The 15,363-nt window shown below is 37.5% G+C and overlaps 3 protein-coding genes across 3 annotated transcripts; 2 read left to right on the top strand and 1 right to left on the bottom strand.

Annotated features, from left to right (window-relative positions):
* Positions 1–28: 28 nt before the first annotated feature.
* On the top strand, positions 29–3,536 carry LOC131425252 (DNA ligase 4). Its single transcript, XM_058586989.1, has 2 exons — positions 29–475; positions 669–3,536. Exons 1-2 carry the CDS (start codon positions 302–304, stop codon positions 3,318–3,320), a joined length of 2,826 nt encoding a protein of 941 aa, XP_058442972.1. The 5' UTR covers positions 29–301; the 3' UTR covers positions 3,321–3,536.
* On the bottom strand, positions 3,315–5,264 carry LOC131425256 (BTB/POZ domain-containing protein KCTD9). The gene is made up of 2 exons (XM_058587000.1): positions 4,107–5,264; positions 3,315–4,038 (listed from the first exon to the last, which is right to left on the bottom strand). Exons 1-2 carry the CDS (start codon positions 5,079–5,081, stop codon positions 3,922–3,924), a joined length of 1,092 nt encoding a protein of 363 aa, XP_058442983.1. The 5' UTR covers positions 5,082–5,264; the 3' UTR covers positions 3,315–3,921.
* A 4,534-nt stretch (positions 5,265–9,798) lies between these two features.
* Positions 9,799–10,704, top strand: LOC131427268 (uncharacterized). Its single transcript, XM_058590295.1, has 2 exons — positions 9,799–9,996; positions 10,054–10,704. Exons 1-2 carry the CDS (start codon positions 9,799–9,801, stop codon positions 10,558–10,560), a joined length of 705 nt encoding a protein of 234 aa, XP_058446278.1. The 3' UTR covers positions 10,561–10,704.
* The last annotated feature ends 4,659 nt before the right edge of the window (positions 10,705–15,363 follow it).

Here is a 15,363-nt window from a genome sequence, read left to right as displayed (position 1 = left end):
CATAATCTGCTCTCGTACCACTCACTCTCACAATTTTTCAGATCTTTAAACGTATGCACACAGATCCCAACCAAACATAAATGTCAAATCCAGCCAGCTGATTCCGTACGTACAGGGAGTGGAATTTGTATTTACTTACACCATCAAGCCAACCATGAATGAACTTGTACGTGCCTCGTACTGAAGATGTGCGATTCTTTTTTGTGTACAAGTCTGCTTTTAAAGGGCCGTTTGTGGATTTATTTTTCATATAGTGCTTTTAAATTAACGTTGTTATAATCTTTCGTGTTGTTTGAAGGAAATGTCCGAACTGCAGTGTATATCCAAGCATGTCAAATTTAGTGAAATTAGTGCAATCTTAGAAAAAGTAAAAAGTACCAAAATCCCGGCCAAACGCGATCAAACCCTACGGCGCTACTTTACTTCCTTCTTTCAGTTCCAGAAAGAATTTCGTCAGAAGTATGGTGATTCGGTGGTGAGTATGGAACTACTTATTCAAGGCCTGCACTAGAACGTAATTTAAGAATAGATAAAGATATTTTTCCATTGATGCGCTATTTTCAATTAAATTTGAATGAAACAGCTTTAGATCAAGAGGATCATGTAAAGTCCCGCCTATTTGTCGTTTTTTTTTTAAAGTAATACACAATACCTTTTTTTTTCAACAGCCTTCCAGCATATTTCCAATTCTTCGTCTGCTCCTGCCAACGGTTGACCGAGAGCGCGATTCCTATGGACTGCGGATAAAATCATTGCGTGATATGTACGTCAAAGTACTGGGCATCAGTGATTCCAGTGTAGAAGCACAGAAACTATCCGGTTTTGATGATTCCGGATCAGGAAGTGCTGGAGGCGGAGATTTCGCAGAGCGAGTCTTCACTTTAATGCGTGGTCGTTGCCCACAAGAATGTCGACTAACCGTATGGGATATCAACAATAGGCTAGATGCAATAGGAAAACACTACCACAACGGTGGCCAACGTTTGAAGATACAGGACGAATTGATTCTAATGATCGAAGGACTTACTCAATTGGATCAAAAGTGGTTGGTTCGAATTATTTTGAAGAACTTAAGACTCGGTGTGGGTCAACAGAAGCTGCTGTCACTATACCATCCGAAAGCAGGACTTTTGTTTGATCGATTCAGCAATTTGTCTAAAGTATGCGAAGTCGTAGAGAATGGAGAAGATTTGGCGGAACTTCAAGTTCAAAAGACCGAAATGTCCGTGCAGATATTTAATCCAGTGAAACCGATGCTTTGTCAAAGGGTCAACTTAAAAATTGTGAACGATATGTTGCAGAAGGAGGAATTTTGGCTGGAAACCAAAATGGATGGAGAAAGGTTCCAAATTCATAAAGATAGGAATGTTTTCAAATATTTTTCTCGGAATACCATCGAATACAGTAGAGTGTTTGGAGAAACTTCTAACCATTCAGGATCATCTTTAACTCCTTGTCTATCAAGTTTGCTGTCAACAACCGTTCAAAGCATGATTTTAGACGGAGAAATGATGGTATTCGACAAAATCGAACTGACATACCACGATAAATGCGAGAATACTGATGTGAAAAATATCAAGGGTGATAACCCTAGCATTCGGCCATGTTTTTGTGTGTACGACATACTCTATCTGAACGGAAAAAGTCTATTAACAGTGCCGTATGCTGAGAGGATTCGTTTATTAGGAACAGTGGTTAAAGAAAGCCCCGGAATATTAACGTATTGCCGGCGAACCAAAGTGGAAAACAGTGAACATCTTGTTCAACTTTTGAATCAAGCTATCGATGCACGTCAAGAGGGAGTCGTGATAAAGAAGCAGGATTCTGTCTATAGTCCAAATGAACGAAATGCTGGTTGGTATAAAATAAAACCCGACTATATTGACAATTTGGTTTCCGATTTTGATTTGTTAATACTTGGCGGATTTTACAATTACAAGAAAACGGCTATCAATACATGGCTTGTGGGAGTCCTGGATTCCCGTCCAACCAACGACAAAGATACGCCATCGTTTTCTACTGTCACGAAGGTGGCAATGGGTTTATCCAACGATCAATGGAAGCTATTAAACACATCACTACGACCTCATTGGCGAGAAGTGTTATCTCAGAAAGTAGGTCGCAGTACAATTAGTGAAGAACCACCAGGACTTCATTGGGGTCGTACTCCTCCAAACGTATGGATACCTCCAAAACATTCGATTGTGCTTCAATTGAAAGGTTCAGAATTGGTCAGAAGCGATTCATACGGTACCACTTATACCATTCGTTTTCCTCGAGTTATGGCAATTCGCAGTGATAAAAGTTATCTGGATGTTTGTACGAAACAAGAATTCGATCAACTATGCACTTCAAATACTTCAGTAACCAAATTGGCTAAGCGGCATGTAACTGCGTCAGATTTGATCTCTGATACTGGTTCCACAGGATCCAATCGAAAGCGCAAGCGATCATCAGCCGTTCAGTCTCGTCGTGTGGTAAACTTTCCACATGCCTTTGATTCAGTTGCTGCCGTTCTCGAGGTTCAGCAGATCGATAGCATCTGTTCTGGATTGGACTTTTGTGTACTCACGTCAGCTAAAAATTGTCCTCCAGTAACGGAAATAGAATCGATGATTCTTCGTCATGGAGGGCGATTAGTGAAAAATCCAGGTCCGAAGACATACGCGGTAGTAGCCGGTGATCGAACTTTCCGTGTAGAGCGCATTATTGACAGTGGGAAATATAATGTTGTCTCTATTGAGTGGCTGATTCGAGCCTTGGCTGGATCTGAACCGAGGCAGGAATTATTGAAATTCAAACCAAACGATATGCTGGCCATCACTCCCGAAACCCAAAAACAAATGGCAGATCAGTTTGACCGTTTCGGAGACTGTTTGATTAGCCCGATTACCAGTTTAGATGAGATGCGAGCTTTGTTGAAGCAGATGAATGTTGATGGATTGCAGTTATCTGTATCGGAGCTACAACAGGGACAAATAGAAATTCTTGGTAAAACATCTGGCTTTCGAATATTTAGTGGAATTGTTGCCCGATTATACGATGCGAACTTAGATGACGATGTCGATCGGTACAAAAGCAAATTTTGCATGCTAAAATTTGTTAGAGCTGGTGGACAATGGGTGCCTAATGAAGTTGATAATTGTGTTTCAAATATATTTGTTCTTAAAAATGAGGCGCTGAGTAGTGATCACCTAAAGCAGTGGATTCGCAGTTTTCCAAAACAAAACATTGAGCCAAAAATCTTGCAACTTGAATGGATAAAAAAATGTTTATGTGATAAGAGTTTATGTGAGACGCAATTGTACAGAGTGTTTTAATTCTTATTGGAACAAAATTTTAATATATTATTGAATAATAAAATTTTATTTTATTCTACATCATGTATTCTGTTGGGAACATGAACCTGGTTTTTACTCTGCAAAGACTTTTATGCAATCTTAATTATTAATCGTTATGTTTCAGTTTTGCTGCTTCGCAGGATGCGAAAAAAACCTACTAACCGAAATAAACACTTAGCACATTTTGTTCGATAATCAGGCCCGTGCGCAGGGGGGGGTTTTGGGGGTTTTAACCCCCCCCCATGAAGAATTTTTTTAAAATTAAGTTTCATGAACAATGGAGTACTTATTATAATAAAGTGCAAATAACTTGACAATTCATATTTTTTTTATCAATTTTTTATCAATTTATAAACTGACATAATTTGAAACCCCTCCCCCCCCCGCGCACGATCCTGTCAGAATTCGTTTTACATTTTTGGACACCCCCCTCTCCCCTTGAAACCCCCCCCATGGATGATTCCTGCGCACGGGCCTGTCGATAATTATTTCTTTTACATTTCTGCGATCCATTAGATCATTTTTTTCTGTGAAATTTATTACAATTATTAGTTAAAAATTACCCCATCATCTAAGCAAACTAACGAATAGCCTGAGACATGTGCAAAGCAGTAAGTATAAGTTCTAGCTGAGCGTCTTTGAAATTGGCACCACGTAGATTTGCTTCTTGTAGATCACTGCCTGATAAATTACAGCGCTGTAGAGAAATCGAAAGAATTACGCATGAATAAGTTTAAAAACAAAAAGTATACAGTAAATTGTTACCTCCAAATCCGCCCCGGCAAGCACAGCCGCCCTGAGGTTACAATTTTTCAAATTTGCATTTCGTAAATTTGCTACTCGTAAGTTTACACCAGCCATGTTACTGTTTTCCAGACAGGCGCCCTTCAAATTAACTCCTTCTAGATTACTTCGCACTCCGGACGGATCCTCGAAATTACAGCCTTGCAAATTAGCACCTTCCATGTTAGCGCATAGGCCCTTTACCGACAGCAACTGGGCACCTTCCAAATTGGCAAAACTGAGATCTGCTCGCTCTAGACAGCAGTAATTCAAGTTGGCCAGCGATAAGTTGCACCGTTGCAGACAAGCATACTTAAAATTAATATGACGCAAGTCCAGCTTTCGTAGATCTGCGCCAGCCAGATTAACTCCCTGGAAGCGCAATTCAGTCATCTGAGAAGTTTTAATCAAAGCGCTTATTACGTCCCTACGTGTCAGTGGTAAATCCTCCATGTTGGCAGCCTGTTGCTGCTGAACCATACTTTCTAACTGTGGAATGAGACCTTCGATACCGAAAAATTTCGCTTCTTCTAAAATTCCCTCTAAGTTCAAGTGACCATCGTAGATGAGTTGCCCGTGTCTGAGATAGTTCAGTATTGGCTCAAAATATTGTGAACTGCGATCAATCAAAAATGCACCTTGATTATCTTTGTCACTGGGACACATTGCATCTTCTTGGGCAAACATTCGAGCCAGCATACTGCGGGGCTCCTTATTCAATAGTGTGCTCAGTGTTGTAGTGAAAATTTTTCCTCCAACATTCAGACTTATCCACTTAGATGAAGAGGATTCGATTGACGATGGAAGCTTGTTGCTGGTGCTACAAATGACGCGATCTTTCGTTGGCGATGTTGGAGTATTCGATTGTTTAGAGTTACTGCCACCAGAAGTTGAAGGTAGGCAATCATCGACCAAGCGATTGCTTGACGAAGCTGGAGGAAATTTTTTGGAGCTCATTGTTATACTGTTGAACGTATGCAAAGATCTAATATGGATCGGAAATGGAACACTTAGTGGTACAGATATTTACACTTAGATTGAGCAAATTTTATAATCGGAAAACTAATCAATCAAAATTTTTGCTATTACTTGTTTTTGCATGTCACTAATATTCTTTTTCGTTACTTCTTTTTGTTTAACATTTTCTGAACAGGGATGCCAGAACCAAGTTCAAATAGTGAACGTTTGAAATAAAATATACCCATTTAAGAGTAAAGACTTCCACATAAACAGACCGGCGATGGATTTCTTATACTATTATGCTCTCTGATAGCTTATTGAAAATCAAACAAATGCTAAGAATGAATCAGAGTAAAGGCAATATGCGACGCAAAGCGTAGCGATGCAAAAATGAGTGTTGTGAGTGCAATGTAATTTATATTTGGTAGTACAGCGCACCTATACAATTGACATGATATGTTCAATGTGGAGTCGTGCGATGACGTAGCTGAACTGAAGACTTTTTTCTCTCTAAGTTAACAGGGGAATGCCTCTTAAGATAAGAATTTAACAAATTATACAGATTCTTAGTAATAATTCTATTTGTTTACAATTCGTCTTCGACTCATCTGTGCGTCAGCAGATTATGCTGAACTGTTGACGCAAACCCCCGGATCAACATAATCCGCTGAGCAGACGTAAAGTTAATGCTATTTGCAAGACACTTTTTAATTACACAATAAGTGTAACGTCAAAACTGACGTCTCGAACGAAACAAGTTTCGGCTTGCTGGCCGTACAGATTGTGGTAATTTGAAGGGTAAAAAAGTTTTTTACTCCCAAATTTATGCTAGGCGCACAAATCCATATTCATATGTTTAAGTTTCGTCTTCGACTCATCAGTGCATCAGCAGATTATGTTGAACTGCTGACGCAAGCCCCCGGATCAACATAATACGCTGAGCAGACGTAAAGTTAATGCTATTTGCATGACAGATAGATCACAACTTTCCTTTCCGGTTCAGTTAGATTTTTATCGTGAAGACACAAATAAACACTTGTTCCTTGACAGTTCAGCGGTACTGTTTACAAACAAGCTTAAACAAAAATCGAAGAACACATCTTAAACAATCATCTTTACACTTTGTAACTAGTCCCTTTAATTGATTAAATCTATAAAAAAAACATATTCAATCGAGAACAAATGTTTTAAAACTTAATTTAGGCGACATGGACCGCAAATGGTCTGATCCAATTTGTCAGCAACAAACAATAAAATCTTTTCTTTTTACTTTTCTTTACGTTTCGTCTTAGACTCGTCAGTGCAGAGCAGTTCAAATTGAATTGCTTAGTGCAAACTTAAACAGTTCAACTTGAACCGCTAAGCAGACGTAAAGTTAATGCTATTTGCAAAACACTTATTAATTGGCACCAAAGTGCCATGTCTTTGCAGACGTGCCGAACGTAAACGTATTATTATTTGTATTTGACTTAGGTTAACTCCTAAATGAACAAATCTCTGTTTACAAACAGCAGATTAAATTCATTCAGTTTATGGTATGCGATTATATGTACGAATATCATACGTACTACAAAATGAATAGTATTTCCCATATGGCTGTTGTGATGATTAATTTTGAAACGAGAATCATCTACATTTTGAAATATTTCAATTTACAAGTGTATGTGTTTCAAACAAATTTTCAATGATATGCATACAAATCAAGTTTTTTTTTTACAGAGGGGCAATTGAATGGCCGACTTATTAAAACCATCTGAAAATCGTTATGGGTATCGGATGAAGCAAAAACCATTCAGTTTGTGTCCTGTAATTTCTTTCAGTGTACTGCTGAACTGTCAAAATGTGTACATCCGATTGAAGTTAGCAGTGACGGTAAAATATCTAGTTCCGTGAGGGCTCAGTGAAAGCACAAACTAACAGGCATGACATGAGTAAATACTTCTAAAAATATTTTTTGTAAGGCACTAGCTCCACCTATATTGAACTGCGCGAACTATTTACTATCGGTACACTCCGTGCTTTATGTAAACGTTTTTTACTAGTTGGTTCCCCATCCCCCGTTTTTCAACACAGTTCAGCTGCTTTCAGGGATGCTTGATCTCATCAGGCTATGTATGGTATTTGAAAATGAATTGTAGCAATTAATTATGGGATTACGTTGATAATATAATTATTTTTTTAGCGATGTTTGAGGCAAATATTTGTTTTTCTTAAATTTGTTCAGAAAAATGATTTCTTGAGTACGTGAAACCGATTATTGGTTTGCGGTATAAACGTAGGTGAAATATTTATTCTGTTTAGCTAGTTTTTCGTACGGACTGTTTAAAAATCTGTATGAATGGCAACTTTGTTGGTAAGACTAGATGACAGACTGGATTTTTTTGATAGGAAAACGTGGCGCCATCATGACATATGCGAGTGTTGTCCTAACTGAAGTAATATTCGAAATGACTTAAAATTATTGAAGAATCCAATTTGAGTGTCCTGTCTGTTAGTCTGTGGTGAAAGTGCCTTCGGTGTTTTTTGTCGGAACACTTTCGTGTCTTTTCCGTTCCGGCACAACTAATAAAGGACTATTCACAAATTTCAGTTCCGTGACGGTTCAGTGAAAGTGCCTTCAGTGAGCCGTCAGTGTTCTTTTTTTATCGGAACCCTTCCGTTCCGTTTCCATGCTGTTTCCGTTCCGACACAGCCAATGGAATGACATACTGACTTCAGTGAAAATAAAAAAATATCGGTGACGAAGAATTTGAGTTTGCCGGACGGGCGCTACACTGACGGCGAGCTGCACTGAAACGGCACGGTGCCGGATAGGTGTGAATGCGCGCATAGAAAACGAATGAAATAATATCAGTATCCGTGCACGGTGTCGTACCGGCACTGAACCGAACCGGATATGTGTGAATAGTCCTTGAAGGACTAATCACACCTTTCCATTCAACCCGTTTCTAGCACTGTGTAAATGTTACTCAACATTTTATAAATATCATATCTACTCAAAAGTGAGTTTTCACCATGCACTCAGAAAAATATTATGGTAACAGTTACTATATAGGAGGGTCAATTTGATCATGAGCAGTGCAGTAAAAATTCACTTCATTCATTTGAATTTGATTTTACAACACTGCTCAGTTTAATCCAACAGGCCTTCTCTTCACTACTAGTCCAATCCACGTGCGAATGTGTTGGTGAGGCTATTCTCAGCAGTTGAAAGGTTAATGCTAGTGTGAGTATGTCGAAATAACCCAGTGAATTTTTTCGAGCCGCATCGTGCCAATTATCGAAGACATATATTCAATAAAAACACTGCAATGCCAAGAGAACAGTTGAGAAAGACATAAAATCGTTCATGAAACTCTATATCACGCAATGGGACTGACTTCTACTTGGTTCATTAGTTCATAGCTTACGAAATTCTATATGCATTTTTCGCAGTGTATGAATATGAGTCAAAAATGTTTTACCTCAGTGTAAAATTGAACCCACAACAAACGTTGACTTCGGCTCGCACACATTCTAATTTCGTATATGAATAGATCTGCGCACTCTGCATCGGTGTGAGTAACTGAGACGTCAAATTGCTCACTAGTGTTCATTGAAAATGAAACGATTTGACAGATCTAAATAAGTCATTCACGCGCTCTTTGCATTCTCTCTTCTCTTTTTTTTCATATGAATAGACATATCTTCAATACATTCAAAGTTCATCTTCGATTTGAACCCGAATACCAGTCAATTGAAGGCCTAACAATTCATTTGACGCCGTTAGAGTGATATTAAGTATCAATTAATTTTGTAGCGATTGTAAACTAGAAGTTCCCAAAATGACTACTGAAAAGCGTAAGCATGAAGAATCGAAAAATTATTCCGAAATTGCTTCCAAATTTGTACGCCACGAAGGCGAACGGGTGTATTGCCAAATTGAAGGAATTGAAAACAAGTGGACATACTTTCAATCAAGATATGATGCCTGCAATTTTATCCAGCATTTTAGAACGCGTCACAAGACTTTGGCTACCCTGCATGGTCTTTTCAGTGAAAAAGTAAAAATCAAAATACGAAATGTTCCAAAAAAGCGGTGGCTATCGATAAACAGATGATTATTGATTCAGCAATAAAACTTATTGCGTATCATAATCTGCCTCTGTCGTGTTTCGATTGGGAAGGATTGCGACAAATTTTTGATCCTTTGGGGGAAGCATTTGGACTCACTCTAAATAGACCTAATGCAAAATCTTATATCAACGAAATTGCTAACAGAATGATACCAATTATGGCAGCTGAAATGAAATCACGATTACTGTGTTTAATGATTTATTCGGCTAGTCGAATGAATCACCACATTTTGGGTGTTGGAGTGCAATATGCAATAGGCGATAAAGTTGTAAAATATAAAACCAGTTTTGAATACCACCATGCGAAATATCCTCCAGTATGGTGTCAAACAAGATGGGGAGGCATTTATAAAATGTTTGAATACTTTACCATTCAAAAACAGTTCTTCTCTCAGCTTGCTCTAGAGTTTCCTGAACTTGGTAAAATTTTCATTGAAAGAACTCATTTATGTTTTAATTTGACCAAATTTTTACAAATGGAATTTACAGACCTCGCTATGCACTGAGACTTCATCCAAAACTATTTGGAGGCCTTCAAGCCATGTTATGTTTGTACAAAAAAGTTACAGGAATCGCATGTATCTTTGAGCGATTTTTACATGGAATGGTTGATAACCATATGTCTGGTTACAAAGCAAGAGAATAATCCTTTTGCTCATGAACTAACGAAGGCATTATCTACACGTCTCGAGAATCTTCGTACGTCGATGGCTTTTAAAATGGCCATTTATCTAGACCCTCGATTCAACTACACCAATTCAAACGTATTCAATGGCGATGAAAAGGAACACATACAGGTACAAAATTTACTGTTATTCATAAATGTATACTTTATGGTATTATACAATCCACAGAAATTCATTATTCAAACCTGGGCGAGAATTAAAAGCTTGGATCCCCGTTACTCTATAATTGAACAAACGTGTACAACTAACGCTACAGAAGCTTTTAATGAAAGCGATAATTTTATCACCGAAATATTCGGCGGATCGCTTAGTACCACTGATACTTCAAGCACATTCCAACAGCAGTTAAAAACTCTCCAAGCAGAGCTGCGTCAATGCACTACGTATGACGCATGGGACCATTGGATGAAAAGAAAAACGACTCATCCTGAATTATATGCAGTAGCGTCAGTTGTTTTAGCAGTTCCAGCTACCCAATCGACTGTAGAGAGGTCATTCAGTGCACTAGCATTAATACTTTCGCCACATCGTTCCACATTAGGCGAAGATATTCTTGAGCATATTCTGCTCGTTAAATTAAATAAGACTATATATGAGAAAACCATTGCAACAGTTTCTAACTTGAACATCACACTTCAGGAAACCGGGAATCCTGATTCCCAATCAAGCGTATAGCTGAATCGATTTTTCTCTTTGTTTATCATTAATAAATAACAACACAAATTGTCCAACATTTCAAATATATTTGAGCTGCTCAAAAACCTCACACATACACCTCTAATATTTGAACATCAAGTCAAATTCTCCATAACCAATTTCAATAAAATCAATGACTCCTATCGTTAAATTTTCTTAAAAAATTTAAAGATTTTACTTTTCATAATTGAACAACTTGTAACTTGTAATGTTTACAATAATCTTGTATTTGAATTTTCTTTCTCACAAACATACCTATGCTCAGCCTACCACTGTTTACATCTATCTTGGATATAATTATTGTCCACAATCAAACCTTTTTATTGTTTCATGCAAGTCTGCCAAAAAATTCCTTTATTCTGTTATCAAGATAAATTGTCCTAGACATAAAACAGATCCAAAGCGATGTCATAGTCCATTTTCACAAAAATGCGCAAAATAGCTTTCGCTTATGTTCAATGGCAGTAAGCTTTGTAACATTTTACTTTGCCGGAATATTAGCTAGCGAAAAAATCCCAAACGCTCGATACAAATTCTAGTCGTGAAACAGCCTGCCTGTGTGCTGAACTGGGACAATCATGACTCATATACGAAGTAACTAGAAAGACACCAAAAAAAAAAAAAAAAAAACACAGTTCAAACCAACATGTATATTCTAACTGAACAAACCTAGCAACTCCGAAAAACATTAATTTCTTTCCATTATAGTTTCCAAATTTAGAGATGGGCAATTCGCTCCTGAGCTGTTCCAGTGAATCGAATCATTGAAGTGAGCTGACAGCTCACAGCTCTTTTCAAAAGAACCGCAGCTCATCAGCTCACTCATTTGCTACCCAGTTCACTGCATTATGACGAAAGGAATACGCTACCACAGACTAACAGACATGACAGTATGAGTAAATTCTTATAAAAAATAATTTTTCGTGATGCACTAGTTCCACCTATATTATACTGCGCGAACTATTTACTATCGGTACACCCCTTGTGTTATGTAAAAGTTAATTTACTAGTTGGTTCCCCCTCGTTTGTCAACACCGATCAGCTGCTTGCAGGGATGCCTGATTTCATCATAATATTTGGAAATGAATCGTCACAGTAAATTATTATATTACGTTAATAATATATTAAACTTTTTAGCGATGTTGGAAGGTAACCATTTATTTTTCTCAACATTGTTCATCTAGACTATTTTTTATTGTGTTGGTAATTTTCACCCGAAATTAAGTGGCGGCAGATCAGAAGCAAGTAAATATTGCCACTAAACGGGTTCGATTTTGTATTGCGTTGAAGGATGAGAGGTAGGCACAATTTTGTATGTAGTTTTGGCAATATGTATTAAATCTGTATCCTGCATGAAATTCGCATACAAATGCAAATACATATCAATACATTACAGGTAATTCTGTATAAATGGCAACTCTGTTGGTAAATGAAAAAAATAAACACAGTCTAGATGACAGACAGGATGTTTTTGATAGGGTAACGTGGCGCCATCATGACACATGTGAGTACTGTCCCAAATAAAAGAATATTCGAAATGACAGTTAAAATGATTGAAGAATCTAATTTGAGTGTCCTGTCTGTTAGTCTGTGACGCTACGAGCTGATCGGATCTTCGGCTCTTTAAGAGATTCAATTTAGTCGACATCAATTAGAGATAAATTAATTCGCATTGCATTCATTGCATCATTGCGAATCAATGAGTCAATTTCGATCATGCATATGAAAGAAAACCGGTGCATAAGAAAAACGGCACACAAAATGAAATTTAAGTTCAAACTAATGTTGTTTTTCATTGATTCCACTTGCTCGGCGCCAGTGTTTTGCCCTGACAGTTGATCAATGAAACGGTTTTGTAAAGTTTGGTTTGCACACTTGCTGCTCTGAAAAGAAAACGGGTGCAAAATAGTTGCCCGAGAATTGCCCCGAAAGTGCATTTTTTCGTGCGGTGCAAATCAATGAAACACAGTGCACCTGTTTTGATTTCCCGACTGCACGAAAAGTGCACGAATCGAGCAAAACACTCCACGAGTGTTCTCAATGAAAAACGACATAAAAGAGCTGATGAGCTGATACATCGAATCGATTCACTTTGGTGAGCTGATCGGTTGGGAGCTGTTCACTAAAATGAGCTGTTTTGCACGCCTCTATTTCCAATCCTGTATCAAACGTCAGTCAATCCCATGATATAGAGTATACTGGTAACTACACGAGCCTTTTATAAAAGACTAATATTCCAACGAAATTAAATATGGTGTTCGAGTATTTTTAACATGATGAATATGAAATAGAAATTTATGATCAGTAATTGTAACTAGACGTAATTCAACGGTAGTATGAGCAACAGCAAGTGTTCCGTTATTCATATCTTTAAAATTTTCAGCCAAAAACATGATAACTTCATTTAGACAAAGGATAAAGTGTTCACCATAGCTAATTTCTACATCGTGAATCAAACCACACAATCAGCTTGGTTAATTTAACTGTATACCAGGGCTGCCAGGTAAAACAGACATTGTGAACCTTCAACAATACTATGTATAGTTCGTTGTGGCGCAAACCGCATAAACCTGTTTTCTGTTTACGGATTGTGAAGCAGATAACGTTTTCTGTATCAAAGTAATGATTTTTGAAGGAGATCTTTCGAAACACTCAAATTAGATTCTTCAATCATTTTAACGATCATTTCGAATATTCCTTTATTTGGGACAGTACTCACATGTGTCATGATGGCGCCACGTTACCCTATCAAAAACATCCTGTCTGTCATCTAGACTGTGTTTATTTTTTTCATTTACCAACAGAGCTGCCATTCATACAGAATTACCTGTAATGTATTGCCAAAACTATATACATAATTGTGCCTACTTCTCACCCTCCAACGCAATACAAAATCGAGCCCGTTTTGTTATAATATTTACTTGCTTCTGGTCTGCCGCCACTTAATTTTGGGTGAAAACTACCAACACAATAAAAAATAGTTTAGATGAACAACTTTGAGTCAAATAAATGGTTACCTTCCAACATCGCAAAAAAGTTAAATATATTATCAACGTAATATAATGATTTATTGTGACGATTCATTTTCAAATATTTTGATGAAATCAGGCATCCCTGCAAGCAGCTGATCCCTGCAAGCAGCTGACAAACGAGGGGAAACCAACTATTAAAAAAACTTTTACATAACACAAGGGGTGTACAGATAGTAAATAGTTCGCGCAGTACAATATAGGTGGAACTAGTGCATCACGAAAAATTGTTTTTATAAGAATTTACTCATACTGTCATGTCTGTTAGTCTATGCAACTATTACAATGGGAATGGTTACCGTAACCATGATGGCATCTGTTTTTACATTGTACTTTTTGTTGAAACCAGAGCCACAGACTAACAGACATGACAGTATGAGTAAATTCTTATAAAAATAATTTTTCGTGATGCACTAGTTCCACCTATATTGTACTGCGCGAACTATTTACTATCGGTACACCCCTTGTGTAACGTAAAATTTTTTTTACTAGTTGGTTTCCCCTCGTTTGTCAACACCGATCAGCTGCTTGCAGGGATGCTTGATTTCATCAAAATATTTGATAATGAATCGTCACAATAAATTATTGGATTACGTTGATAATATATTCAACTTTTTTAGCGATGCTGGAAGGTGAACATTTATTTTTCTCAACGTTGTTCTTCTAGACTATTTTTGATTGTATTGCGTTAAAGGATGAGAAGTAGGCACAATTCTGTATATAGTTTCGGCAATATGTATTGAAACTGTATCCTGCATGAAATTGCATTGGAGGTATGCAAATCAATACATTACAGGTAATTCTGTATGAATGGCAACTCGTTTGGTAAATGAAAAAAAATAAACATAGTCTAGATGACAGACAGGATGTTTTTGATAGGGTAACGTGGCGCCATCATGACATATGAGAGTACTGTCCCAACTAAGGGAATATTCGAAATGACCGTTTATATGGTTAAAGAATCTAATTTGAGTGTCCTGTCTGTTAGTCTGTGCCAGAACCATGGTATTTTTATCATTTCACTTCTAGCTATTCCGAAACTCAAAGTAGTGGATGATACGACAATGCTGGTGGTCAGAAAACCATGCATAAATGCTCAAAGGTTACATGAATTTAAATTTCAGTACAAAAACCAAAGTTTCGTAATTTTTATTTTATTTTCAAATATAATTTTACAGTAGAATTGATATAACGTCGCTGCTTACATTGACACCTCGGAGTAACATAAATCATCGTGGAGTCATGTTGAGGTGTAAATCGCTACCATCCGTACTACTACCACAGCACCGCTGTTGTTTTTACTGCTGATGTTTGCTCAACTCAGTTTGCCTTTTGTTACAAGCATGGTTCCCTCAGGCGAGTCCAAGTAAGTGGGAGAAATGTCAAATTCGTGCGGGCAAAAATAGAAGCAAGTGCTCCCATACAATTGACATGATATATTCAATGTAATACCGCGCGATGGCGTTGCTGAACTAAAGATTGATTTAGCTCCAAACTGATAGGGTCTGACACGATGGTATCTTTGAATGTACTCTGAAAAATAACTAGAGTTATATTTAGTCTAGCCGTGATGGCTTAGCTTATTTCACCAAACATTTGATCGGAGTTTTACGTCAGCAGATCGACATAATCCTTCTGGGAAACTATCATTTTAGCTCAAGTGGTGACAGCGGATCAAAACGGTTCCACTCATTCCAGCATTGTCTCGTGAAATTTTCATACGCAACGTTGAAGCGGAGAAGCATTACTTAGT

This window comes from Malaya genurostris, chromosome 1 (genome assembly GCF_030247185.1).
Source record: "Malaya genurostris strain Urasoe2022 chromosome 1, Malgen_1.1, whole genome shotgun sequence".
NCBI lineage: Eukaryota > Metazoa > Arthropoda > Insecta > Diptera > Culicidae > Malaya > Malaya genurostris.
The sequence above is the reverse complement of the archived record's forward strand: the minus strand, read 5'-3'. Positions and strand labels throughout refer to the sequence as shown.

Bases quoted from the DNA above. Each gene is read 5' to 3' on its own strand.
- LOC131425256 (XM_058587000.1), bottom strand. From the start codon at position 5,081: ATGAGCTCCAAAAAATTTCCTCCAGCTTCGTCAAGCAATCGCTTGGTC. The intron at 4,039-4,106 runs GTAACAATTTAC...ATTTCTCTACAG, and splicing joins TTGCCGGGGCGGATTTGGAG to CGCTGTAATTTATCAGGCAG.
- LOC131427268 (XM_058590295.1), top strand. From the start codon at position 9,799: ATGGAATGGTTGATAACCATATGTCTGGTTACAAAGCAAGAGAATAAT. The intron at 9,997-10,053 runs GTACAAAATTTA...TACAATCCACAG, and splicing joins ATGAAAAGGAACACATACAG to AAATTCATTATTCAAACCTG.
- LOC131425252 (XM_058586989.1), top strand. From the start codon at position 302: ATGTCCGAACTGCAGTGTATATCCAAGCATGTCAAATTTAGTGAAATT. The intron at 476-668 runs GTGAGTATGGAA...TTTTTTCAACAG, and splicing joins AGAAGTATGGTGATTCGGTG to CCTTCCAGCATATTTCCAAT.